At 38.5% G+C, this 27,288-nt stretch overlaps 5 protein-coding genes across 6 annotated transcripts in view; all 5 read right to left on the reverse strand.

The window, feature by feature from the left end:
* Nucleotides 1-1,629: 1,629 nt before the first annotated feature.
* On the reverse strand, nucleotides 1,630-3,525 carry cyba (cytochrome b-245, alpha polypeptide). Its single transcript, XM_086072302.1, has 6 exons — nucleotides 3,360-3,525; nucleotides 3,021-3,090; nucleotides 2,614-2,688; nucleotides 2,446-2,529; nucleotides 2,252-2,333; nucleotides 1,630-1,959 (listed from the first exon to the last, which is right to left on the reverse strand). Exons 1-6 carry the CDS (start codon nucleotides 3,415-3,417, stop codon nucleotides 1,771-1,773), a joined length of 558 nt encoding a protein of 185 aa, XP_085928428.1. The 5' UTR covers nucleotides 3,418-3,525; the 3' UTR covers nucleotides 1,630-1,770.
* A 770-nt stretch (nucleotides 3,526-4,295) lies between these two features.
* Nucleotides 4,296-8,229, reverse strand: mvda (mevalonate (diphospho) decarboxylase a). The gene is made up of 10 exons (XM_086072301.1): nucleotides 7,878-8,229; nucleotides 7,651-7,721; nucleotides 7,111-7,225; nucleotides 6,886-7,032; nucleotides 6,612-6,811; nucleotides 6,422-6,496; nucleotides 5,961-6,179; nucleotides 5,006-5,121; nucleotides 4,822-4,930; nucleotides 4,296-4,738 (listed from the first exon to the last, which is right to left on the reverse strand). Exons 1-10 carry the CDS (start codon nucleotides 7,945-7,947, stop codon nucleotides 4,607-4,609), a joined length of 1,254 nt encoding a protein of 417 aa, XP_085928427.1. The 5' UTR covers nucleotides 7,948-8,229; the 3' UTR covers nucleotides 4,296-4,606.
* A 306-nt stretch (nucleotides 8,230-8,535) lies between these two features.
* pdcd5 (programmed cell death 5) lies at nucleotides 8,536-11,999 on the reverse strand. The gene is made up of 6 exons (XM_086072305.1): nucleotides 11,796-11,999; nucleotides 11,056-11,096; nucleotides 10,141-10,202; nucleotides 9,655-9,746; nucleotides 9,170-9,241; nucleotides 8,536-9,092 (listed from the first exon to the last, which is right to left on the reverse strand). The coding sequence occupies exons 1-6, from the start codon at nucleotides 11,859-11,861 to the stop codon at nucleotides 9,048-9,050; spliced, it is 378 nt and encodes a 125-aa protein (XP_085928431.1). The 5' UTR covers nucleotides 11,862-11,999; the 3' UTR covers nucleotides 8,536-9,047.
* A 1,234-nt stretch (nucleotides 12,000-13,233) lies between these two features.
* On the reverse strand, nucleotides 13,234-15,605 carry uraha (urate (5-hydroxyiso-) hydrolase a). The gene is made up of 4 exons (XM_086072303.1): nucleotides 15,478-15,605; nucleotides 15,186-15,319; nucleotides 13,635-13,770; nucleotides 13,234-13,524 (listed from the first exon to the last, which is right to left on the reverse strand). The coding sequence occupies exons 1-4, from the start codon at nucleotides 15,529-15,531 to the stop codon at nucleotides 13,435-13,437; spliced, it is 414 nt and encodes a 137-aa protein (XP_085928429.1). The 5' UTR covers nucleotides 15,532-15,605; the 3' UTR covers nucleotides 13,234-13,434.
* A 542-nt stretch (nucleotides 15,606-16,147) lies between these two features.
* LOC147177079 (heterogeneous nuclear ribonucleoprotein C) overlaps nucleotides 16,148-27,288 on the reverse strand; it is a 44,132-nt gene continuing 32,991 nt past the window's right edge. The window contains exons 3-7 of one of the 2 annotated variants that reach the window (XM_086070490.1): nucleotides 25,804-25,848; nucleotides 21,627-21,799; nucleotides 20,515-20,628; nucleotides 18,555-18,703; nucleotides 16,148-18,004 (exon numbers count right to left, since the gene is read on the reverse strand). In XM_086070490.1, coding sequence (XP_085926616.1) covers nucleotides 17,966-18,004; nucleotides 18,555-18,703; nucleotides 20,515-20,628; nucleotides 21,627-21,799; nucleotides 25,804-25,848 — 520 coding nt within the window. In that variant the 3' untranslated portion in view covers nucleotides 16,148-17,965. The remainder of the gene's footprint in view (nucleotides 18,005-18,554; nucleotides 18,704-20,514; nucleotides 20,629-21,626; nucleotides 21,800-25,803; nucleotides 25,849-27,288) is intronic. The other variant, XM_086070491.1, reaches the window with a different exon arrangement.

Genomic DNA, 27,288 nt, shown 5'->3' on the forward strand with positions numbered 1-27,288 from the left:
AACAATTCTCTGCTTAATCTTAAATTGATTCAACAATTCTCTTTTTAGTGTGCAGCGATGGCTTGGGAAGAAGAAAATAAAACTGGTTTATAAAGTGTACTTTACTGCACTTTGGGCATCACAACAACTGTACAGTAATGTTGTTTATCTAGAGAAAGGGCATGGCCTAGATATTTATGTAAGGGACATGACCAGTTCATCTGCATGTGAATGTTTGAACGTGAGATTTGACGTACCTACTTGCAAGTGAACTAATTTTATATATGTGCGCTTGTGCCATTAAATAAAATGGTGACAGTGCATCAGTGGCTCTCCTTTTTTCCTGAAACTGAAATAATGTGATTTCCCAAGTGTGCACACTGTCTTATACTGAGATGCGACTGTGTTCAGAAATAATCAATCACGTTCAAACTCAACTCAAATGGAAGTCAGCACGCATTTTCCGCTATTTAAAGTGCCTGTTTAATCCAAAATAAATCCAAGATGTTCAGTAGTCTTTTCCTGTCATTTTGTTTGACAGTGAAGCATGTGGTGACAGCATCATGCTTTGGGTTGTTTTTCTTCAGTTAGAATCAAAGCCTTCGTCAAGGTGAAGAATTCAAAATAGCAGTTAGTGTTAGCACAAAACCTTTAAGATCCTGTTAGAAAGGGGGAAATAAGAAACCCAACTAGAACATCTGAAATTTTATTTGGGATTAACCAGAGGCACTTTTACTAACAATAGGTGTGTGCTGACTAACATTTAACACGTGTTGAACTCGGAATGTGATGACAACCACATAAGAGGGTGTATACACTTGTGCAACCACATGATCGCAGTCGGTTATTTTTTTATTTCCGTCTTGAAGACAAAGTCAAATTGAGTTGTATGGGTTATAGGCCACATTAAAGGTGGTTTTGAGATAATTTAATATTATTTCTGTTTATAAAAAAAAAAAGGCATTTGAACACATGTGTGTAGTAGACTGATTATTTCTCCTGTAAATTACTGTTATGGTTGGTGTCGTTTGAGCTTTTCACTACATTAGAATCAGGAAGTCCAAGTCTCCCTGATGTTTCCACACTATAAAAAACAATACCTTAATTGGATTATGCAACATTAGTGCACTGAACTTGTCCAACAACCTACCGTGGCAGAACAAAGTATTAATTGGATGTTTTGCATGCCATGAATGTAATGTGATGTCACAGGTAATGTGTGAGGAAAAGAACACAGGAAACATGAAAGAGGGGAAATTCCAACATACTGAAAGTCAGGGTGTTTGCAAAATGGGAAGCTGCGAACAACCACATGTTTCAAAGAGGAAGTAAGACACGTTAAAATGTAGACCTGGGAAAATAATGATTTATTTACATGTAGTACAGAAAACTATTGTATAAAATATATATATTTTTTTCAGTGTGTCAAAATGATACTGCCAAAAAAGTAAAATTCACCCAAAGGAACTGTTGAGGAAAAAACCCTGCATGCACTGGTGTGTGCAATTGCATTACAGAACTTTACAAAGCTCTAATAGAAAAGGCAGTGGGATCGGAAAAACTAAATCACAAGTGTAAGTATATGAACATCAATAGTTATTATATGTGATCCATTTAACAGCTGCAATATATGCATTGTGCCCCCCCCCCCCCCCCCCCCGCCAACAAATAAAATGACATTCACGCTGTCACCCGTTGTTCAAAAGGTGTTTACCAAAAGTCACAAGGTTCGTTAAACCTCTGTTGGCATTTCAACAAAACCACAGGATGGAGAAAAGGAAACCAGTCGGGTTACTTCTCATCGATGACAGCCATGGGGTTGTCATAAGAAGCGCCTTCAAAGTCATCAATATTTTTCCTGCGCATCTCCGCTGGAGGTCTTGGTGGAGGATTCTGAGGGGGATTCTTAATGCTTGGAGCTATCCTACTGGGCTGCACTCTTGGGACAATGGGTTCCCAGTGTTCTCCATGGATGGCCGCCTGAAATAGTAAAAAATGATCACCTCATGTTCCAAAGTTAAATACATGTTTATTAATGTTGTCAACTATTTGTGCAAACTTAATTTTGCACTTTGTTGGCACATGACACAAGGTCCAAATGACTCAGCCACACTACTTCCTGGTAAGATTTCAGGTATGCTGAAATCCACACGTGAGGTATGGCTCAAGAGCTGTACCAGCAATGAAACCATCTCTTCCTTGTAACCGTTTCCACCAACTTCCTGAATGGGCTGAATACATGGTAAAAATACTGTAGCAATATTTGACTTACTGAGAGGTAGATGAGGCTGGCGATAGCAAGGCAGACACATCCTAGGACAGTAGCAAGCATAAACCCAGCGGGAATACACAGCCTGGGAAACAGATGCACGTCTTTATTTAGGTCAATGCAACAACACAATAGAGAAGTGTTTGATTGGCAGGAATGCTGTCGAGCATAGGAAAGTGGCTGTGATTTCAACTCACGCAGCATGTAAAAAGGCCCTGACGTAGTAGTTCCTTGTCAGAGGCCCAAAAGCTCTCACACACACAGTGAAACAGTACTGCCCCCTGAGAACAGAACATTAGGAGAGAATGAACATTAACCGACAACCATTTCAATCTTAACGCGATTGATGCAATGGCGTCGCTTACTTTCGTTCCACACCGGTGCCCTTTGCCCGTCTGCTTCTCGGGTACTCCAGCAGACACACAAAGGCGCCAGCGGCACTGAGCAATGCTGTCAAGGCTTTCTTATCGGACAGGTTTGCCGACTTGCATAATTACGTAGGAATTAAGCGTCCTCACAACACATGACACAGACTGTGATCATATTTAAGAAGTAGACTAAAGGGAATGTATTTAAACTGATAACAGTAGTTAATATTTTCCATTTTTCATTGATATTCATTTGCTGCAGTTATCAGTCTCTAAGCAGTTAACTCTTCTCAGGTAAAAGTAATGAGGATATCCTTGGTCTATAAAATGGACATTTGCACAAAAGACAACTTGAATTAAATACGTTTAAGCTAAAGGTGCGTTATGAAAATTGCAAAGGATACATAGCATAGGCAGCAAACTGCCACCCTCTGAACATCCCTGCGACCCCCACAATGCCACCAGTAAGGAGAACTGCAAGTAGGAAGCAGGAAGATGCTTGTCAAATTCAAGACCACTCATTAATCTTCAAAACAAATAAATGAGTAACAGTAACTTGAATAAAAAAAAACAAAAAAAAACAAATTGAAATCTAAATACTGTACTGGTATGATTTGTTTACTTAAAAAAATTGAGCAAGGCAACATCTACAGCAAAAAGTACGTGGCAACTCTTGTTAAAGAGTAAAAACAAATATTAAATGAAAAACATTATAAATCCGACGGAAACGTAGCTAAACTTACTGAGTCCAGCAGCCAAAGCTTGCTCATTGGCCCACATAGCCCACTCGATCTTCCCCATGCTGCCTTCGGTGCACACTCAAGGAGTAAATGTTTTCTCTGAAGTGAAATGTGAGCGCAGGCAGTGAAGCAGTATGAGAATCAAGTAAGGTCCTAGCGGAGCCTACCTGTGACACGCCCCCAAAACGTAATTTCCGGTTACAAACGTCGTCATAGGTGGGTGATGAATTCCTGCATGTTAATGCATTTTCCATTCCAGTTGAATATACTTTACTGTACTTAAAATAAATTAAATGCTTACCATGAAAACATTTGATCGTAGATTGTGGTCTTCCTTCTAACATGAACAAAAAATAACTTGAGTAAAAAACGTTCTTCAGTTGTAATAAACTTTTAATTATTATTATATGGACTCTAATACTGTTTTACTTAACATTATACAGTTGTTGCCCAATCAGCATCCATTGCAGCCTAGTCATCCTGGAAGGGGGGGATTCTTCCATTCGTGCTCTCTACTCAAAGGTTACTTCCTTTTCCCTTCCAAATGCTTTTTTTTTTACAAATGTACAGCTTTTTGACTTTTTGCTTCTCCACTTGGGAAGTTTATAGACAAGTGGATGCCATTGATCTTTGCGAACTGTGGTCCTATGAAGCCCTTTAAGTAAGTCTTAAGGGTTGTACAAATAAACTTGACTAGAAATCCTAATAACGTTAGGCTAAATTATACAGAAAGTAAACTACATAAAATAAAATAAAAATCACAAACTTGTCTAATATACAAAGGTACATTTTTGTGTGTGAAAAAGTGAGCAATAGCAAAAGAATAACCTTTACACTGTGTTGAATGTTAGCTGGCATCTTATCCAAGTTTAACACAGAATTCAGTATCTGCACTACACAGCCTAACAGTGTGATCAATACATTTGCACAGCATTTCAATTTCAGTGTAAGACAATGCTTTTAATAACATTATTAGATATGAGTATATTATATAATTATATAAAATTGTATAGACCTGGGCATTAAACAGCAAATAGATTATATGGTGTAATGCCTTGTGAACAGGAATGAGAACTGAGAGCTCTTTTCGATCATAGCTGACATAACTCATTGTTCAAAGTCACGGTTTAGCAGTACACAAGGAGAGCACACAAAACAGTTTCAAATGTAAAAAGGGTCATTGCTAAAGGAAGACACAGCATTAAAATTGTAATTTGGCAATGACTCTACTGATGATTGGCAGTCATATATTAGTAGCCGTTTTCATGTTTTACTCCACTGTCCCTGTCCAGTGAATGATGTTTAACAGTGTTCTTAGGTAATCCATCAGGTCCAAGCAGATGCTGCGTGGGATCCTTCACAACACAAGGACCTGGGCCAGGCTTTGAAATAAAAAAAAACAACAACAAATGATATAGTGCAGGAACATGACAGAATCAAATTAGGTATGCGTGTGTGTATACACCTTAGTGCTGATAATGTAGCTAATTCCTTTGGGCATGGGATCCAAACAAATAGCTTGTTTCAACTCCTCAGAAATATCTGCATGGGGAACTGGAAGACCTTTTAAAAACCTACACAAAAGGAAGTTTCATTTGAGGACACACTCCAGATGGGATACAACTTACAATGGACAATTGTCTACTCACTCGCCACCATTGCTTTCTGGAGGGAAGAAATGTCGAACTGCTTGAATAAACTCAGGAACGTGCTGCTCCAAAGTGAATATCACAGCATTGGGTCCTGCATCAAACGTGTAGGCCACCTTGAGGAAAACAGATTTATGTATGTTGACAATGGTTTCATGTTACCCAGAGAATTTGAAAACCACACAAGTTTCACATCTTCATTACATCACATCAGTAAGACAGCACAGATCATGCGCACGTACGCTCAAATGAGCAACTACAAGGACGTTAGACGAGTGGAAAATTTGTTAACAGCAACCATCTAAATTACATTTGAGCTGTGTTACTTTCATTGAATCAAAGCTAACTTTTAGCACACTGCATACAAACAGCAATGATTAAATACTGTACTTTGCGTTAAAACTAGTGGTGGGAATCTTTGAATGTCTCACGATTCTATTCGATTCCGATTTTTGGGTGTGCGATTCGATTCAGAATCGATTTTCGATTAAAACGATTTTTGATTCAAGATGATTTGATTGACAATGATTTTTGCTACAATTTATAGATGTTCAAGGAATCGTCATGATCTACTCCAGTCTGACTCGCTAATGCTAATTAATGCTCTACTCGCGGCACTTTTATCACTCATAAAAACGGCTCGATGCTGCAAAAAGAACAACTTTTATTGGAATAACTTGATCGTGACTTTTTCCTTCTACTCTCTAATGTGGCTATAACTTAACAGTGTATCAGACCGCGTGGAACCACACTGCCCCTAAGTGGCCAAATCGGGTACAACATGAACAGCACTCCCAATAAAGGCACACATTAACAAAGGGAAGACAGTATAAAATAATTTAAATAAAATCGATTTTGGGACATTTAAAATCAATTTTGAATCGTACTAAATGAGAATCGATTTTTTCACTTGTTTCCAGTGTTGTGGTGTTTCTCAAACTGTGGCGTTCCTCACCTTTGTCAGCCCGTAATGACTGTTGTATCGATGCACCAGGTTGATGACCTGATGAGACACACTGTTGAGGTAGAATATAGGAGGATATGTGTCCAGGCAGGTGGCATGAAACTGGTTACTGTCCTTCATGGTGAGTTCAGCGAATGCAGTAAAGTCTTTCCTGCGCACTGCTTTAATCATCTCAACCATGCGGCCAGGGACAACCGACTCGGCCCGATGCTACAAACACACACATTTTGGGGTTATCTAATCTTGCACGATAATCCAATGTGTTTACTCTGTATCATATATTCCACTCTTTTTTTTAAATGGTTTTCACAAATTCAGTTTAGCCAGTGCGGAACACTTTTGTTTTCTTTTCGCATAAATTGTCTACTGCATCCAACTGAATCCTCTATAGCTCGGTGAAAGCAAATCTTTAGAAAATAAATATGGGTGTGTACTGAGGTTAAAAATAGTACCTTTAAGAGATGACTTGTTTGCACACTAGTTTGCATGCCAGAGGTGCTGCCCACGTGTTTCCGCTCAGCACTGGCCTGTCAAACAAATATACACTTATAATTAACAGGCATAACTTGTATTTGCTTCCCTCTTGTCATTTTTATGTCCCTCCCTTCTTTAACCCCGTGCAACCTAATCCTACATTCATACCACAAGCACAAGTATTCTCAGCTCAGGCCAATGAGTCTCTGGCTCCACCTGCTGGGCAAGACTATCCTTGCCGTCACTCTGATGCCCCATGATCCACTGGACAAATCCGCCGTACATACTTCTGCATGCACTGCCTGAGCCTTGACGAGCCACCCCAGACAATTCCCCTTCTACACCGAACGCCTGGGCCAGTGTGTATACTGCAAAACAGTGGAGAAACAGTGTGTAACAGGCTTTAAATTTCACTGATGTTGAATGCGATGCAGCAACACACCTAAACAAGCAAATCCTGCTGCAGAGGAAGCAAGTCCAGCAGCAGTGGGGAAATTGTTGATGGAACAGATGTGAACTTTGTGAGATAAGCAGGTTGAATCTAAACTGGGATCGTCTTCATTACGTCTTTTCCTTGCAAGACGTCGAACTACAGACACATGACACAGAGATGTAAGGATCCTTCATTGTGTTATGCGATCCTTATATTACAGTTAAAAAGTCGTACTCTCTCTCAAACAGGACTGTAATCTTGGATGGCTGATATCCTCCTCCTTGCCGTTGAGCCATAGTCGATCTTCTTCAAAAGACTTGCTAGTGGCCACTGTTGTGGTTGTTTTCAACTGGACATGGAAAACACAAGACACATACGCTTATCAAAATAAAAATAAAATAAGTCACAATGTATGTTGTAGTAGCATGCACATTCATTTTTAATGAGCTGTGTCAAATTTAGAGTTTATTCACTCTCAGTGGTGTCTTGGGTTCACCTGCACATTGTACTTAATACAATATGCTATCAAGACAACCATATTCACAAGCTAATGTTGCTCAGGCTTGCCATAACGATAAAATAACACCTTTCTCATTACAAATGAGCATTAACATCTTAAAGACATCAATGCCTACCTTAATAGTTGTAGACGTCTTGCATGAGAACCTTTTAATGATGCACCTGTATGTGGGATTTGGTGGCCCGCTTTGATATGTAAGTTTCCTCCCCAACAACCAACTGTGTTTTACACAGCCCCCCCCCCCCCTTTCTTACCTGATCTTGGTGAAGTGTTACGCTCAACGATGAGTTAATGGGTAGAATTAGGTCTTCATCTCTCTTTCCCCCTGAAAACACAATTTTCTAAAACGTTACCACAATTATAGTCCATTACAATTATAGTTAGTTTTCTAATTACGGGTATGTAATAGAACAATTAAACCTACTTTTAAAGGGTCGATAGAGTCAGGCATTAGTGAGGCAAGGTTTAAAGTTATACTCACAGTATTTAATGACCGCTATATTCACAGGAGCCGTGCACGTGTGTGTCTTCTTTATGCTGTCCCCGGGCATATTTCTAATTCTGTAGATTAATGTTGGTAGAGTTCGATCTAAATTTATAAAATTAAGCGTTTGTTTGTAGCAGCCACGTTAGCTAACGTAACTGTCAACACTCGTCTTTGAGCAACCAGTGTCGTATTCGTGATTGGCTGGTGTTGAACACGTGGCTAAACCTGCAACCAATCAGAATCAAGCTCTTGATGCGACATTTTGAGAGGCCAATGAGTGATCATCTGACCACACTGGTGCGAAAACGGGCCAGAACATCAGACCATCCCACTTTTAAATCATTTTGTACAGTATTACGATGAACCAGCATTCAGGTTTATAAAAAAAGAAAGAAAGAAAAACTATTGTACTGTAAGTCTTAAAACCGTTTGTTTCCCATAAAGGAACCAATTATATCAGGTTTGAACAACACCAAAAAGTGAATTTGTTTACATAGTGGCGTTTATGAAAATGCATGTGCAAAAGTTGATACTGTGGTTCTAAATACAACTGAGGCTTACATTACTTGTATTACAAATTCATGGAGATCCATATATGTACCTACCCCTGCAGAATGCAGAATAAAACTGAAAATTAACAGATGAAAAGCTGTTTGAATTTAAGGCCTTTGTTGTTTTAATTTTTATTGTAAATATTGAAGAGACACGTTTGCAAAAAGAAGACAACATTTGCTGGTCCAGACAGAAGAATAATGAGTTGTAATATAAGTAATAATGAAACGCATGATCTGCTGCTTTTTTTTCCAGCTTCTGTAGGTGAACATTTCAAACCAGGAAGAAAAAGTAACTCATGAAAACTGAGCAGGAGAGTAAAACACTCATGTGTTGTAAAGAAGTGTCAAAAAAATGTCAAAAACATGAGTAACGCAAATGCTAAATGAAACCGCAAGCAAACAATATACTCGATACTTTGTAATTGTATCCAGCATCTCTTAAACCATTTGTCAATTCAATCTCATTGTTCTCCCCCTGGTGTGTCATTTCCAGAGACACACAGTAAAAACTGCGGCTTTTCAGGGTGCTAGCAGGACCACAGTAGTCAAAGAATCTCAATGAAACACATCGCCTTCATTTCCTGGTTCATTCAACAGCTCAGGTTTTGAGTTAATCATCTTCCTCATCCGAATCCATCACCCTCCGCCTATTGAACTGAGAAAAACAAAAGCGTTCAGATAAATTAGGACATAGTTGCTGACAATAATCTGTAATCTATTAGTGGAACATACTGTGACTGTTGTTTTTTTCTCTGTTTGCTTGCTGACTTTTTCTAGGATCTCAATCAAGCCTGAATCTGAAATCTGAAAAAAAAAAAACATTTAGCAAAATACAGTTAACTTAGCAACACAGTAGTTATAGCGTCCCTAACCAAGTCGATTAATTCTGGAAAAATATACAAGAAAACTATATAATCTGGTCTCTGTAGTAATATAAAGTAAAACTCGTGTGAAAACCTCACATCTCCAAAACCATAACATTTCAGGAAAATAATAATATTAATAAAAAAAAATTATTAAACATAATATCATTAAAAGTTCTCAAGGTATTTTCAAAACTTCTGATTGTTCAATAATTTGTAAAAAAAAAAAAAGTCCAAATAATAATACAGAATAAGTAAATAAATTGACCGAATTCGGACATACTTTCCCATCCCACAGTGATGAAAGAATAACAAAAAATACAGTACATTTCAAGTATATGCTCATTTATGTACCTTTCCTCCCAATGATCCATACTTAGCCATTTGAATAAGATAATCCTCAACTGAACGGACCTTCTCCGGCTTTACCAAAGCAAGCCTGTTCACTATAGGGACGAAAACAAAAACAAAAATTTGCCTTTAATGAGAAAAACAAAGAATATGATGTATCATCAGTCATGATAAATAAGTCAAAAGTTTCCTTTTTAATGTTAATGTGTCAGAAGGTAGCAGGAAACTTACAACCACGCAATTTTTAAAAATAATTTGGGGGGTAAATGTTCATGATATGTGTTTTATAATCAAATGGAGAAAAGATAAGAGAAATTTGCTACAGATTTCATGCAATTTTAAAAATAGAAAAATCCTATATTGAGATAGATAGGGACACCGGGACATCAAATTTTATCCATCACACACAGCACTACCTCTCCCTGTATGGTTGCCCCAACACATAATCTTAAATGTAAAGGATATTATCAGTTTATGGAAAACACTTACACCTGGCACGAGCAGACTGATCTAGAACTTGGGCCAATATGGAGTTCCTGAACTCTGTCTCTCTGGGAATAAAACACCACATTAGTTTTAACACGCAAGCAACAATAACATCTTGAAGTTCCAAAGTTAAAAGACTGTTACCATTCCACAATCATTTATTTCATAATAACACCAACTACAATGTGAACTCTACTGAGAAAGTAGAGACACTAAGAAAATCATTTTCAGGGCATTGAATCGATCACAACTGCACTGCTTTCATTGTCTTACAAGGAGGGATGTAACGATATCCAAATGTCACGATACGATATTATCAGGATATGAACCTCACAATACGAAAATTATCACGATACTGTGGGAATGTTGGCAATTTAATTTGTTATTTTAATTTTAGCTCACACATTACTGTATAAAAACTCACAATATTGTAAAAAATTGCAATCTCAACCATGCCAGTAGGTTTGCCGCTGCCGGACAACTTGAATTACTTTGTAAACCGGCGCAGGTGCGCAAAGTATCACGCCAGTGTAGTTCACTATGCTGTGTTTGGCTGAAGTGGGTGAAAAGCACACGTGGTGCTTTCATTATCATAACATGACGATATCACAGTTATTTTAATATCGCAAATTCGCAATATCACTGTTACCGTATGCACCCTGAGAATACAATGATCTGGACAAATGACAATAATAAAATAATCCTGATATATATATATATATTAGTGAATGGATAGAAGGCAGGTCTAGAGCAGAGTATGGACAGCAACAGCTGGTCTCAATGTTATGTTTAGGTTTGTGTTTTTGATATCTTGACCTTCACGCATCATTTTATTCTTCTTCTTCGCTGTGCCCTATTACATCTTCCTCATTTGTATTAGTTATTAAATGCACTTGAAGGTAATCGTGATTATGTCACCTTTGTTTGGCCTCCTCTCCTTGCTGATTCTTTGAGGAATCCTGAAGCAACATAGCACATAGTTACTAATTTAACATTCATCTTAGAAAGCAAAAAATGCAGTCAACACTTGGTTATACTTTACAAATAATTATTGACAAGCTCTGAAAACACAGAATTTACAGGTTTTGGATACATACTGCGCCATTTTTAAAGTGTAATTACAACACGTGATTTGGTGCATGGATATGTATTGATCATCATTTGATTGTAAAATCACGAGTGGGAGTAAACCAGTAGTCTGTGTATTACACATTTGTGCAACAGAATATTTGAAAAAACAAACAAACAGGGGAGCTCTTTAGTCTAGTTACGACTAAATGCTACAAACGTGCACTATTGTTTGCACAATGTTTGGTCTTGTACGTTACGTTTATAAACTCCCTGATAAAATGCACGATGCTACGTACGTTATCCATGCAGTTTAAGTTACAATCTCAGAATGAGAGGGGTGTGCACTGTCATGTTGACAGCAAGCTAGCTAGCAACTTGCTAATGATTTAGTGAGTAGTACCGTATCTTAAACTTCGAATATTAAATTTCACGCGCATTTGGCGTGAATTTCCCTTTATAGTAAGACATCAGCGAGGTGACAGCTGATTTCCTACAATTTCAATGACAACATCAGTCAAACTAGCAAGCAGCCTTTCCTTATTAGGTAGCTAACACGCTTCCAAACCACTCCAATCTTTTGTCCTTACCGCGTGCTTCGCTTGGAGTTCCGCCATTCGTTGCTGTCTAATTGCCGCTAACTCGTCGTCTGCCATGTTCTTTTTGATCGTATGGACTGAAATTATGAGAAATTGTAAATAATATGAACCCTATAATCGCATCTCCGGGCAAGGCCCTAGCTAGCTCAGGGGAGTGTAATCAACGTGGAGAATCGATCAACTGCAGGCTAAAGCTATCGAACACAGAGCTACACGCATTCACCCACACGCAAGAAGAACTTAGCGATGTCGCCTCCAAAAACATCACGTATAGAAATGAAATACAATAATCTAATAGGCAATTGTGATGATCATAAATATAAGTGAGGGGAACAAAAAAAAATGCTATGGAATGGTAAACCTTCAGGTTTACATTTTTGGAGCTGATTTTAACTTCCATAGTGCAATTTTAACATTTTCAGATTTACATAGTGTCCAGAGTCGATGTTATTTCACAGAGTTGATCACACAGTGTTCATTAATTCTGCATAGACGTACAGTTGTGCTTGAACATGCTTGAAACGTATGCACACTGAATGGTGAGAAAAAGGCTTAATGTCCATAAATCCAAAATACTGTGGCAATTGTTTTGATATTTTCAGAAGTTGGAGTTGACATGAGTACATGTTAATTTTGGTGATTATTCATACCAATTCTGCTCATAACTTTTCGTTTGTAAGCTTTCAAGTACATTAACTGTAGTTACTACTACCAATACAACTACTAATGCAAATGCTACTGTTATTACTACAAGTAAATACTCTTCATTCTTTGTGTTTTTCAGCATTCTCGATGCCCTGGCCTGTGGCACCATGCTGTCTCAAGTTTGAGGGAGGAGACTCACAATAGTAAGTGGCAATATATTGCAATTTGCTGCTATGTGTATAATGTGTTGTTTTGGTCACTTTTAAGTAAGGATGGGCGAGTTTTGATACCAGGTAGCGGTATCGTGCTGATACCCAGCCTTATTTCAAGGTATCAATACTAGTTTTATGGACAGGAAGTTATAAGAATAGAACATTTTAAGTAAAAATGCTATATTGGGATATATAGGTCTTACTTTAAAATAATCTGTCATTGTTTTTTGTTGGAGATTTTATGTATCAAAACTACTAGTCGTATCGGTACTTGATATAGGTATTGGTGACTACTCAAGAGTGGAGTACTTGTATTGGTCTAAAAAAGTGGTATCGAACATCCCTATCCTTAAGTCACCACACTGAAGAACAGTAAACACACACATGCAGATATTTTTTTTTATCATTGTTGGGGTCTTACATTTTTAAAATCTGTATATTTGTAACCTGCTTCAGACACTCATCTTACAATAGAAGATATATAACAAAACAATGATGTACCATGTTTAACAATATGAGTCACAATCTAAAACATGCATGCAGTGGGTTTAAATCATGACTACTAAGTGCAGTTTATCACAACTTAATGATTTAATTTTAAAGAGTAATACTGATTGTAATATCCTATTCTTAGAAAGAATACAAGAAATTGTTGGCACAATTGCATTTTGAGTGGAATGGCTATACAACACATGTCAGTCAAACTGCGAAAGGGATGAATGTTTCCAAGAAAGAGGGACGCCAATCGCCAAAGGTCACCACACACTCGACCTCTAGCTCCCTCTGTACGTACTATAGGAGAACCGGCTCAAGAGCAGAGGTATGTGGTACTTTTGGTCCGGGTCGCTTATGGTGAAGACAATCTGAAACAAAACACAAAGCATACTGTAGTGTGCTACATTGAATATGTGCGGCAGAAATGTGGGGAAACTACAAGAACTGAAGATGTTTGTTTAAGCCTCCCTCGTCTCACCTCAGCATATGGGTAAAAGGAAGTCTCCCCCATACTTTCCCAGTACTGAGCAGTTTCGAATCGCAATTTGTATACACTGCAAAGAAAGTCCTGTCGTGTGATGAGTCCAGGGAAACGGCCGTCAGAATTCGTTTGCCTGTTTAGACAAATATTTCCCAAAAAATAATGTAGGATTTTATTCATGGTTCATAACGTTTACTGCAGACATGTAACGAGAAATATTTCCACAAGTACAAATCAAATCTATTCTATTCCCTTATAGACCATCATGACCTCTCGAATGCATGTCAAATTGAAACGCGACATTGAAACCCTATCGCTAACCATGATTTGAAGGCATAACCGTACTTTGAAACCCTAATTTGAAATCTGAATCCAGTTTTGAAACCACATTTTAAAACCCTAACAGTTACACGAGTTTAAAATAGTTTTGAATTCCTAACCCTAGTTTAAAACCCAAAATTTAAAGCCTAACGCTCCATTGAAACCTTGCTTGGAAAACATAAGACACGTTTAAAACCCTGATTTGAAACCCTAATCCTAGTTTAAAACACTAATTTGAAACTGTAACCCTAGTTTAAAACCCTACTTTGAAGCCTTAACCCTAGTTTTAAACCTTAATTTGAAAACCTACCCATAGTTTGAAACGCTAATTTCATTTGCTGACATTATGACTGCTTCAGTAATAAAATCAAAAGTAATAGTGTTACATTGATTGTTTTATCAGTAGAGCTGTCAAATGATGACAATTTTTAATCGGATTAATTACAGTTTAGAATTTTAATTAATCACGATAAATCACTTAATTAAAAAAGATTTGTTATCAACATTTTTTACCCACCAAATTTAAAGAGCACCTGTTATGAGTTATTTTTTTCGACATTTAATGTTATGAGGACGCCTTCAAAAGTTTTTATCCACTACACACACTCATCCTTCTCTTTTTCTAATCAGTTAATTACTTGCATAATAAAAAAAAAAGACCCTAATAGTTTGACATGAACAAATATTCTGAACGTCATATGCAAACATTTATTAAATGCTTTACTTAAATGCATGTAGTTATGTTTATTGCTGAAACACAACCTTGATGGTTACCCGCTGTCAGATAAAGGATCATCTGCGGTCAAAATTAATAGTGCGATTAATCTGCGTTTATAATATTTTGTGATTAATTAATTAGTCAATGCTTTAATTTTGACAGCGCTAGTGATCAGCTAATTCTGTGGTGCAAACATCCGTAGTAGGAGATATCTTGAGAATGTAGCATCTGAAAGAGAAATCCAATATTTTTGCCTGAAATTAAAGTCATATTTTTTTTTCTTTTAACATATTTTACCCAGGGCACCGCAATGACCAAGTAGTAAGAAATTTAGACTCCTAAATTGTCCTTAAGTGTGAATATGAATTATTTGTGTATACAAGTATGTGCCGGCTGCAAATGGCTGGTGACGACTAATCCAGGTTGTCTCGCCCAAAGTCATGCTGGACAAACCCTTGCTCACCTGCAACCCCAGAGAGGACAAGAAAATGGATAAATGGATATTTTACCCAGTGTTAATCAACAGCCAGGTCTCAGTTGAGGGGTCCAGTCGATGAAGGCTGAGAGCTATATTGGCGCCGGGGACACCCTTGGCAGTGTTCAGCACGTGTGTGGTCAGAGGACTCGCCATTGCTCTGATCAACTAATCAATCACCGTATTAGATACATAGCTTGATATACAGACAGACAGATGATAGTTCCAAAATTTTAATGCTGTATAGAATACATTTTTAAGAAAGTAATTTCTTTGTGAAGAGTGATAAAAAAAAAACACTTTTGTCAAGCACACAATATGCTTACCTTGTTTTCAGGCAAAATATGGCTCTTGAGTTGTTGTAGCCTGTTTGTACTCATGTGGACTGATGATTACAATCCCAACTTGCCTTTTGCCAGCAGAAAACTGGTTGTGCAAGAACTAAGCTCCTCCTCACACAGTATTTGCTTGCAGCACTTTGTACTTTGTTGGAATCTGTTAAAGTGGGCAGTTCTGTAGCTGAACCACATGCAAATGAGCACAATGATGTCATTTTAGGTTTACAGTATAATATGTGTTTAGTGTGTTTACAGTATATACTGTATATGGTTAAGAAAAAAAGATTTTGACAATCAAAACCCAATTCACAGCTTCAACAATGGTGATTATTAACCACATTCCTGCTGGATGACACTGCAATGGTTGACATGAGTTCTCATGTGCTGGCGTTTCATCCCATTTGATGAGACAGTTGTGTTTTCTGGGGAGTTTCATCGATATTGGTTGCACTCTATTTATGATCAAGTTTTATTCTAAAATAATGCTTTATTGAATGAAACCTGCTTTCACGCTTTTTCCCATTCAGTCTGTATTTTTGTTCTTGAGATGCAAAGATGTAAAGACAAGGAGTTCAGAATGGCGGGCCATGAATGATTCACGATTGTTCACTCCTTACAGTCAACCACAGGGGCAGAGGTAAAGAAACTTCCATTTTTTAAATTTCTTTATTTAATATTTAGAAGAAATTGTTTTTCTACAAATACAAATTCATGACTTCACTACTGCATTGTCATTGGTTAGTGATAGAATAAACTGAGGACCTCCTGTATTATTAAAAAGTATTCTATCCTCTCTCAACAATACTTATTGGTGCCTTGAGATACAAGTTTAATTTGTTTCATGACCACAGTCGTTACTCAAAACACTTCCTCAATGAAATGAACGGAAATATAATCAGTACCGGATAATTAGTCCGTTCCAGCCTTTAAGGAAAATATCAATATGTAATATTATACTTAAAAACGTAACTAAGTATAACATAAAATAATGACAATAGTTTGGGGATCATGTTTAGTTCATTGCGGTTACTTCTGGCTTGGCCACCGGGGGCAGTATAATATAGTCATGCAGGGACAAACAAAAAAAGAGAACAAAAGAGGAGTTTTTTGGCAGGGGTAGGCTACAGATTAATGAGATTTCCAGTCATTTCAGTAGGAAAAGATGATTAATTAAGAGTGTTTTGAGTTACAAGAACAGTAATAGATTAAATTAAACTTGTATTTCAAGGCACCGCTGTATTTCATGCCATCACTTGTCCCTCGTCAGGGAAATGAAAACACACCCCCATTACATGTGTAGTCAATATGAAAATACCTTTACTAATGACAATGAATATTTTCCACTTGGCTCATCTCAAGAATGGCGACAAAAACATGTAACACCATATGATTTATAATAACATTGTTTTTGTATACAGATATTTTTTGTACAAAATAAAGCAAAAGTGAAATCAGACACTTACAGTTAAGTTTACAATAATGCACAATATTACACACTGATCTGGGCTACAGCGTTTGACACAACTCTGTGCCAAAGTCATGGTGGAAGAGAATTCTAGCATTCTTCTAAATTCTTTAAAAGTACTAAAATGACTCCAAAATGGCATACTAATACATACAGAATAACATAATTGCTCTCTTTGTTGAGTAAATGCCATGTGACTGGCTCATCTGAATCTCTATAATTTACTTGCTCTGTGAGGTCTGATACCATAAATGAATGGCATGTGAGTTTATTGACAAATAATTAAATTCTATGTAAACAGTACATTCATACTGCATTCTGAAAAATACTAAGATTAAACATTTGTGAGGTGTGCACAATGTTTTAACAGCATGTGTTCCTCATTCTGTTGAATGGACTGTTAAAGTCTAAACTAAGGACCATTTAAAACGATTTTTTTCCTGTCCTTGCTCAAGTAAAACCCATGAGGCAGCAGAAACATTCTTGTCCTTTTAGCAACACATAAATTACCATGTACGATCTTGTCCGACATTTTCACCTCCATTCAAAAGAAGGCTTAAATGATAGTGATAAATTAGTACCGGATTATTTTTATGTTCTCACCAGGGGATTCCTCATTTGGATTAACGCTGCAGTATTTTATTTGGATTATTGCTGGAGCCTTTGTGTTCATGCAAATACAGTGGTACAGCACAATAGGAATGCATACGGATGCAGGATTCCGCCTCCAGCTGTCTTTCACAAATACTGGTACTTTGGAAATAATAACATTTAACTCTTTGCTGCTCAGTCCAACCTAAAATATCTTCTCCTTTGCATGAATGAGTACATTTTCATTTGTGTTGGTGCATTTGTCACTAAAATTCAGCTACAGCTGCAGCAACAAATTTACAGGGTTGTTTGATATGTGCACTCCCAGTGGACTAAAGATATTGGCTTGATCGTTTGCTGTTCTCTTCCACAACACTTGTCACGCCATTCTTGTCTTCTGCACTTTGTTTTCTTCAAGTCTCATATTTCCTCTTCGGGGTCTGAGCTGTGATTGTTCATCTGCCACATAAAACAAAGAGAGACTTCATGATGTTGCAAGGACAGAATGAACTTTTTTTCTTCAAAAAATAGATTTGACAGTGGTCTTAGGTCTACATACTCATAACGTTTCCTTAATTCCATCTAAGTCATACTATAAATGACTTAACAAGCTTCTATCGATCATTCATGCGTTTTCTATACTGCTTATCTTGTTCAGGGTTGTGGAGAGCTGAACTTTGGATAAAATGCGGACTGGTCACTAAATCACATGGCACATACTGTATGCTGTAGAGATCATTCATATTCACAGTTTCACACTGAGCGGGAATTGAATTCATGCTGCAACACCATCTGTGACTATCTTAACAGGCATCCAGTCACCTAAATATTAGGAACACAGTACCGGTATCTTAATATCTCAGTATAGTTAAGTATAGACCCAAAATATAGCCACTAAACCAGATTGAGTTAATAACAATATTACAAATTGGCCTGTGAGTGCTTGGAATGATCACAACCAAGAAAAACGTTACAGTTATTATGTCTCGTCTGAGTTGTTTTCATTTACCGTATGGTAGTTATCATTGAGCCCTCTCGGTACTGAGGTCTCCCTGTGGATTCGATGGCGGGTGCTGGGTGGGGAGAGGGAAGAAAGAGAGTGCTCTGGACTGCTGGCGTACAGCGAGCAAGCTGGACTTTCCTCCCTCAAAGGGGAGCCTGCGAACGAACAGTGAAAATATTTAAACTTGGGACTATGGATGGAAAGGAAGCAATAGTTTTAATAAGATACGTCGAATGTAGCGTTATTTGTCTGTTTTTACATCAAGAGGCAGTGCGACAGATTGTTGAAAAAGTAGATTGTTGTTGTTCTCAGGCACCACCCAAAAGATGTGAGGTGAAGTCTGCTTTCAAATTTAAAGGTTAATGTCAATGATTGGCCAAATCAATTATTAAACGCTCATGCTAAATACAAATTCTTCTCTAGTCCAACATCTTGAAATAAACAGTGCCTGATCAAGACAATATAACATGAATGTTCATATGTTGCATACTTTGTAAAGCCCTTATATATTGCTGTAATCTAATATGTAAGAAAAGTGAGAAAGCCTAAATGTAAACATAAATGCCTTTTGTGTTATTAATGGTTAGCAGCTTATAGTGACGGCAAAATCAAAATGTAGCAACATAGATAGTTTAAACTTGCCCAATCGTGAGCCCACACTAATTCTTGTAATCACCTTCTATGCTTTTAATATAAGTTTATCAATGATTCACAAGTTAGGATTATTATGAATACAGTACATTTAAACAGATGTAAATCTAGGGGTAGCATTTTTCTCTGCATTTAGTTGAGACGCTAGTGCAAATCATTAGCCTAATATTGTAATTGCCCTATTTCGTTTTGAACGTTTTCGGTAAACAATAAAAACGCACACAAAAAAACACAACAAATAAGAAGCGTTTACGCTTAATAGCGTGATTGCCCAATTCTTTTTTTTTTTTATGTTTTCGTAAAACAAGAAAAAACACAACAAATTCAACAAACTACAAGAGTTTAGTCGCCTCGATTCAACATTTGAGGATTTACATGACATGAATGTTTTTTTTTTTCACAAGCACGTTGGTATTTTAAATGGATATTGATAAGATGAATTGGCAAGACAGTTATGCTGATAGGCCATCAAAATACACGATGAGATCTGTCCTGGCTGGTTCCACTAAAGCAAAAATCTGGGGTTTCCATGGTAATGGCAGCAATATTGATAACTTCATTACTACAAGAGAGTCTACCACTGATATAATTTTGAAGCTGGTATTTTAAAGTAAAATTAGACATGTTGCTACTTTGAGTGAGCAGCATATACAGGAAATGTGACCTATTAAGTTGTAACTTTAAGATATTTCAGTCTCAATCAATATGCAATTAAATAGTTAGACTTTAAATCAAACAGTGCGGACACAGGCTCATTAAGATTCTTATTCTTTTTAATTTTTAGTGAGTTAAATGAACCAATTGCTTCATAAGGATACAAATTTACCCCATGATGTCCTGCCCTCCTGCTAGTGGCTATAATGTTCAGATGGCCACATGATGGCAGCAACTGCTCTCCTGCATTGTGTCGTGTTGTGTTCCAATTTTGTGTGGTTCAATTTTAAGGCATCATCTGTCACAGTGCTTCCAACCACACTGTTTGTTCAGCATGTTATTAAACTGCCATAAGTCCCCATCTCGCCGCTGCAGTTGATATCGACCTTGTTCAACATTTCAAAACTCCTGACTGGTGGAAAAATAATGGTTTTGTCAGTTAAAACACCACCCCTGTCTCCCAATCACTCCGCACCAACGGCTCCTGAATGATTTTGATCAGGCTTAGATCAGACTCTTGGAACAAATTGAGCAGAAAACAGAAATCTTGCGTTTCACTGGAGTCAGCCCTGAAAATGTTCGAGACATGAAAATAAATGATTTATCGTTTGACCTCCCTGCCCCTTTTTGCCACCGCCGTCTTTTCGAATGAGAGCCTCACCTTTATGGTCACTCGTGTGTGTGTCCATCCTGTCAAGACTGTCAAGCAGCCCATCGATCTGTGTCTTTATCAGAGTCAGCTCCTTTTTAATCACCTGCAACTCTTCCATGTCCACTGCAGGGACAGAGGAAGCAACCGAAATGTTAACCACATTTACAAAAACAGTACAACCACTAGACACTTCATTTACAGGTTAATTGATTATTACTGTCTCTAAGCCTTATTTTGAAAAGCAGATAATGCTAAGACTTATGGTGTTATATGTTTATATTTATAGATGCTACGATCTTCTTAGGAGGTATTGGCAGTTAACATTTAAATCAATCAACACTTAAAGGGGAAGTCAACCCCAATTTTTTTCCTTTACATTAAACTTACTGATTAATATTGTGTTTGTGGAATATGAATTAAGCAGCAAAATCCATCTAAGGGGGCAGCCATTTTTCCAGGAGAATACAATTTAAATGTATATTAGACATTTATGTAAATGTGTACTGGACTGCATTTTTTCCCTCTCTCCCAGAAATAGTATTAATTTAATAATTTATACCGGGTGTCCCAAAAGTCACTATACACAAGTTTTTAGTTTTTTTTTTGCATTTCATTTCAGGTATCTTTTTGAGAAACGTCGCGCCTCAGCCTTTGCCACGTTTTTGTAAGTATATCATTCCTTTGCCCATGGCACAGCAATTGACATTGGAGCAGCTTTGAAAAAGTGCCACCTGGCAAGAAGTTTTTCTGTCCCCGACTGCAGTTAGAAAAGCTTCATGGCTGTCACACTGCTGCAACGAGTAGTGCAGGATCTGTTCTTGACAAACCACGCAGCGGAAGGCCTGCTACTATCACTACTGATGAAAACATCTGAAGTCAATACGGGTAAAGCTTGATCAGTTTCCAAAGCATATACATGTGAGAGCACTGTGACTGCAGGTGGGGACAGGCAGCATTTTTGCAATGCCGTTCCAATGTCAATGGGAATGGGCGAATGATATGCTTACAAAAACGGCAAAGCCATAGCTGTCAAGATCTCACATCTGTTCAAAATATGAGATATCTGCAATTCCTCTCAGTATGTTGTCCAATTTGATCTGGAATACATCCATGCTACTCACACTTGGCTGTGGTGGAACTAGTGGAGTGGGCTCTAGAGCTTTTGGAGTGGGTTCTGTCTCGACTACGTCTGTGCTTGGAGGAGTAGGAAGAAGAGCGGGATCGTTTGGGTAGACTCGGTCCCATTGAAGGCAGGGGAGAAAGGGATGCTGGGACACGCTGGTAGTCATACACCCTAGAGTGCAAACAGAGATCAAATCAAATGAACCTGACTCTTTGTACTCTACAACGGCAGATCATTTGGTGTATACACCGAGATGCTGACAATCTTAGCAGGTTATAATTGTGCTAGAAAGAAGATGCAGGACCTTCAAAAATCTTTAAACCTCCATGTCGATCAAACTTTAGGGGCAAAATAAAACATTTTTCATACAGTTGAATATAGAGAAATAAAAGACAGAAACGAAACAATGCCAGGAGCAGCAACCACAATAACAATACATACTTGATTTACCACTGGTGTTGGATTTGAGTGATTACAAGAGATGAGATGAAAAATATTGAGCGCAAGAAGAAAAGCGATATGACATTTTGTTATGAATTGTTTGCGATTAAAAATATGATTTGAAAATAGCACAAGAACAAGAACCAGAAAGATTATTGCAGAAATCAGTTATACAAGTCCTTAAAATGTCAGACATGCAATTAAAATAAAATGGAAAGAATAGCAAAACACATTTTAATTTCTATTTATGTGTCTTTCTATGCTATTTTTTTGGCTACTTTTCATCTGTTTAATAATTCTTGCACTGGAATTGGTCTATCCTTGTGGAGGGCTACATGTCTCTATATGTCACTGAATGTAATTGGTCCTGACATGGCCAATCAATAGCTTAACACCAGGCACGGGGTGCCACTGACACCCTCTCAGGCCTATTTCCTAACCGGATTTCTTGCTCATATAAACGCATTCGGAATGCCTTGATTGAACGGGGCATTGTTTTTCGCTGTGCGCATGCTTGCTATTTTCTTTTTTGTCTTCTTCTTCGCTTATTTGATTTCGTCTTTGTAGTAACGATTTGTATGCGCAGCACCGTCACTTGCTAAAGGAGCCTTCCTTGAATACATTGATTTATCTTCTGCATTTTGACGTTATTCCGTTTTTCTACAACGAACACGCCACAGTTTGTGCCTATAAACAAACATGACCACACTTCTGGAGCGAGGAGGAAACCGACTACTTTATTTAGAGTGGTCAGTGACATAAACATAATGTTTTTTATTGAACGTAATAAGTTAAAAGCGGAAATGATGTTATTTACGTAATGACGTTGTCCGCATAATGACATAAACGAGAGTAACTCAGTCCGCGACGCATGTAAACAAACATGTTACCTCGATTGTTTCAGAAACCGTAATTCTGACCTTAATCCAAATATTGACTGCATGTAAACGCAGTCACTGTCTCTAGTTTGAAAATACAAAAAGCAAGTTTTTTAAACCATGCATAATTGTTGTGAATAAATAGAAAATATATTTAAAGGGATTACATCACGGAATTGTAAGCCCTTCCACAGTTAACTATAAGCATATAATAATTAAATCTTAAAACGCCCGGTTCAGTAAAACCCTGCCTCTCCCCGTGTCTTCTTTACACGTGGAAATTGGATGGATGTTCAATTCTTCAATAAACATTTGAAACAAAAGGTCTCCTTGCCGCAAGAAATCGTAGTGGACGGGAGGAGGAGGGGAGAAGAGGGAAGAAAGAAAGAAAAGGAAAAAAAGACAATCCAGAGTGGGTCGCAAACTGAAGCCCTATTGCTTACATGGCGAGCAGGCTAACCACTACACCATTTGCTCAGTTAGGTTCAACAGCGCAAGAAGTTTTACTTGTAGTTTACACAAGTGTCAGCCAGAACCCTTACTGGGATTTTAAGATGGCTAATTGTCATTGCACTTTGGCATTGCAAATGTGAAGGATAATTGATTGCTTTGAATCGGGTCGAATGTTTACTGATAAAGGCAACTTTTGTCACTATCCCATGGAGGTCTCAGAGAAAGTGGGCATGCGTTTAGTCCACAGAGGCGGTGCGGGGGTGGGGCCGCACCCAATGAAGTCAAAAAGTTCCAACAGCTCGTTTTCTTAGGTTGGAAGGGGCTGGTGCTTGGAGAGCAGAATGACCATGAATTTCTCATAGAGGGGCGAATGGAGGAAAACACCACTTTGATGATGTTTTTGGTGAGGAATTACATTTTAACATGGCTAAAAGCTCCAAAAAGTAGATTTTTCATGTTGCTGTCCCTTTAAAAAATACATGTGGAAATACACTACCCTCGGAATATTTCTTAAATGTGAAAATGGCATTTTATTTTAATTTGGCATAACTATAAAGGAGGACAAAAATATAGGCACGCATGACCATTACTCTTACAGGGAGCAAAAATAGAAATAACAATATGAAGATGCTGTACATTCATAACTGCACATTTAAGATGATTTATGGTGATAAAGCCTGAAAACCATTTCTGACGTGCTATGGTATTTACACTATCATGTAGACCTAAACTATAATTTTCTTTCTTACTGGTACATAATCTTTCTTTTAGGTTTAGGCTGCATTTGTGAGGTCAGAGGTCACTGATGATGACTCACAAACTAAAAAGGGTTTTCCTTGTCCAAAATGTCATAATGAATTAGGAAGAATTCAAATTCAGGGATCTTTGATCGATTCATAATTTCATACTTTAGAGGTTCGTCCCAAAACTTTTGCCTGCATAGTATGTGAAAAGAACTGAATTGTGTGAGTCGTTTGCAAATACTTTGAGCAAAGCCAACAACAAGAGGGAGGCAAGCTGTCGACAGCGAGCACTTAATGCAGGTTTACTGATTGAGCTGTTAGCCAGTCAGTCAGTCACAGCTCCGAGAAGTGTTTTTCTTTGGTCTTCCACTCTGATGTCCTCTGAAGCCTCTCTGCTGAGCCGAGCGCTCAGACAAACTGTGCTCATCAGCGGCGCACGCTCGCACACACACTCGCACACGTAGACACGCTTCACTGTGTCACATCGGGATGAAGTGTATTAGGGTGCCAAAAATTTGTGAGATTAGCAGCTTTGAGTATTGTCCGCGTGGGGACACATAGGAACCAAATGGCTCATGGGAGTTAAAGTCCCTCAGGGCAGTTTGCAGGGGCACACAGACAATGTGTTGTTACGCCGGCTCTGAAGTGTCATCCCAGAAAATGGAAGCTCAGAAGATGAGAGAGGATTACAGCAAAGTGTGTGTACGTGTGTTTGTTTGTCTCCATGGTTTAGACCCCCGTGGAAAGAAGCTTTGTCAACTCGAGCAGTTATCTTTGTGTCTGAACTTTTCCTTCATGTTTGCACAAGGTGAAAGTAACTGGACAATAACAGTTACGTCAGTCTGTATCACACACTGATGTGCACTAATAAGAAACGCTAGTGCACGAATGCAAACGCACGCAGTTCCTGCAGAGCTTGCATGTAAAAATGTGCATACACAGTAGATACAAAAGCATACACACACATTCAGCTGTCACTTATGCTACCCAGCAGCATGGGGTAATCATGAACTGTGTTAAAACAAATTGAAAATCAGTGGCAAGTGTTGCCCCCCTGAGCAAAGGCAGGAAAATGCAGAGCAAGGAAAACAGCATTGAGGAAAGCATGACAGTTAATACACAAAGCAACAGAGCATCAGTGTGTGTGTTTGTGCGTGTAAGCCTGGGGGATATATGAAGGTCCCTGAGCAATTTCAGTCTTGGACCAATAATACAAAGTCACTCTGAGCCGCAGTCTTTCAAACTCAATGCTACACTGCAAAATGTTTTGTGCTAACATGGAATAAATTAACAAACAGTACCAATAGGCTATAAGCAATCGGCCAAGTCCCAGGCCCCCAAACCCCCAGAGACCCCCCGACCCCACCCCCGCCAGCCCCCCAAACCCCGGGGACCCCCGTAACCAGGCATCGGTGCCGGAGAGGGGCCGGACAGCGGAGCGACAAGGGCACCCGCGCCCACCCCACCTCCAGCCGCGTGGTGGGGCGGAACATAGCACAGCATTGACCTCAAAAGACACCGGCCCACCGGGCATTTGCCCTGTATGCCAGATGACCTGTCCAGCCCTGATTAACGGACATAGCAAAACAAATCAGGGATGTTAAGCACACACACGCACACACACTTTCAGACAGGTGTGTGTCCTGCTTCCTGCCAGTACCTGTCATAGTAGTCCTCGTAGCTGTCATCCAAGTCAAGCTCGGTGCTGGAAAATGGAGACAAAGAGGAGAGGGGGGGGGACGGGTTAGTAAAGTATTTGTCAAAACTACGCGTTATGCTCCCAGGATGTCAACATGCTGCAGTTACAGCGTCCAATCACTTCATCTGGAAAGATTACAGTGTTCATGATCGCCAGTCGAGAGGAAAAAAGGGCAGTGGATTTGTTCTGCTGCAGTATCCAAGGTGAAAAATCCATATATATTGTACCGCCAAGCGAACGCATCACCTCCATGTGTGATGAGGGAAGCTACGAGGCAGAGAGAAAAGTGACACAAAGCCTGAGTGAGAATACACTGTGGCGTGTCACACTTCAGCATTCCCTCCTAATGCCTGCACATTGCTGCTAATAATCCCTCACGTCGCTACCCTGCTGACTCTCATTGTCCTTTCATTCAACCGTGGTGCTTTCTTCTAATTCAGACCCACCTTTCATCATCTCCATTACTCATCAGTTCAACTCCTCACTCCTTTTTGAATGTCTTTTCGGGTTTAAGCTCAACATCATAAATCGGATTGGCTCAAAATTTTACATATTCAGTGATACCGGGCTCCTGTAGTGTACATGCCTGCAATAACCTTTTTACAGCCAAGGAAACATTAGATGGGTGCTCAAAAAGGCCTCTGCAGCTTTATGACAAAACAACATAAGTCATACAAAAACATGCAGCTTTTAAAATATTTGCTATACTTCACATTGTGGCACAAAGGCTAGATTTTTATGAATAAGAATTGGCTTCAATGTGGCATGAATCAGAAAGCAAACAAAACAGGAACAGGACGTTGACAAAGGAGCTCAGCATGATTAATTTCAGTGAAATAGCCAGGAGACAAAAGTAAATCTGGAATATATGAACAGAAATGGGTGGCATTATAATGCAAACAAAGAACTTTATACAGTAAGTCTGAGGAAAGGCAAGCAATCAGTACTTCTCAGCATGAACGGTTGTTTGTATGTTTCCATCCTATGATTGACAGGTGACCAGTTCGGTGTGTATCCGGCCTCTTACACAGTCAAGTGGGATAAGCTCCAGCTTTACCTTGATTTTGACCAGGATAGACAGTAGATCATGGAAGGATGTTCATCACGATAAACTAAACCAGGCAGACATCGGACAAATGCCAAAGTATCCTATCAGCGCACATCCAAATGACAACACATGCTCCAACAGTAAATTGGCCAAATTGTGTTATTTTTCCAGGTTGCTTCAACATTTTGAGAAAGTAACACACTCTCAGTCTGTGCCATCTGCTCATGGGTAGTTCAGGGATTTAGACTCTCAGTGGAGGACAACCAAGATGTCATGCTTAATGTTGGAATAAGAAGGGCATGCCGTCACAATTACACTTGCGCTTTTATGTTAGAAACGTCCTTGTTGCGCTCATGTGCATCTAAACCCATTTTGCATTGGACTTTAATTATGTTCTC

Source organism: Leptonotus elevatus, chromosome 3 (assembly GCF_054856555.1).
Source record: "Leptonotus elevatus isolate MCC_2025b chromosome 3, RoL_Lele_1.0, whole genome shotgun sequence".
NCBI classification, from domain to species: domain Eukaryota; kingdom Metazoa; phylum Chordata; class Actinopteri; order Syngnathiformes; family Syngnathidae; genus Leptonotus; species Leptonotus elevatus.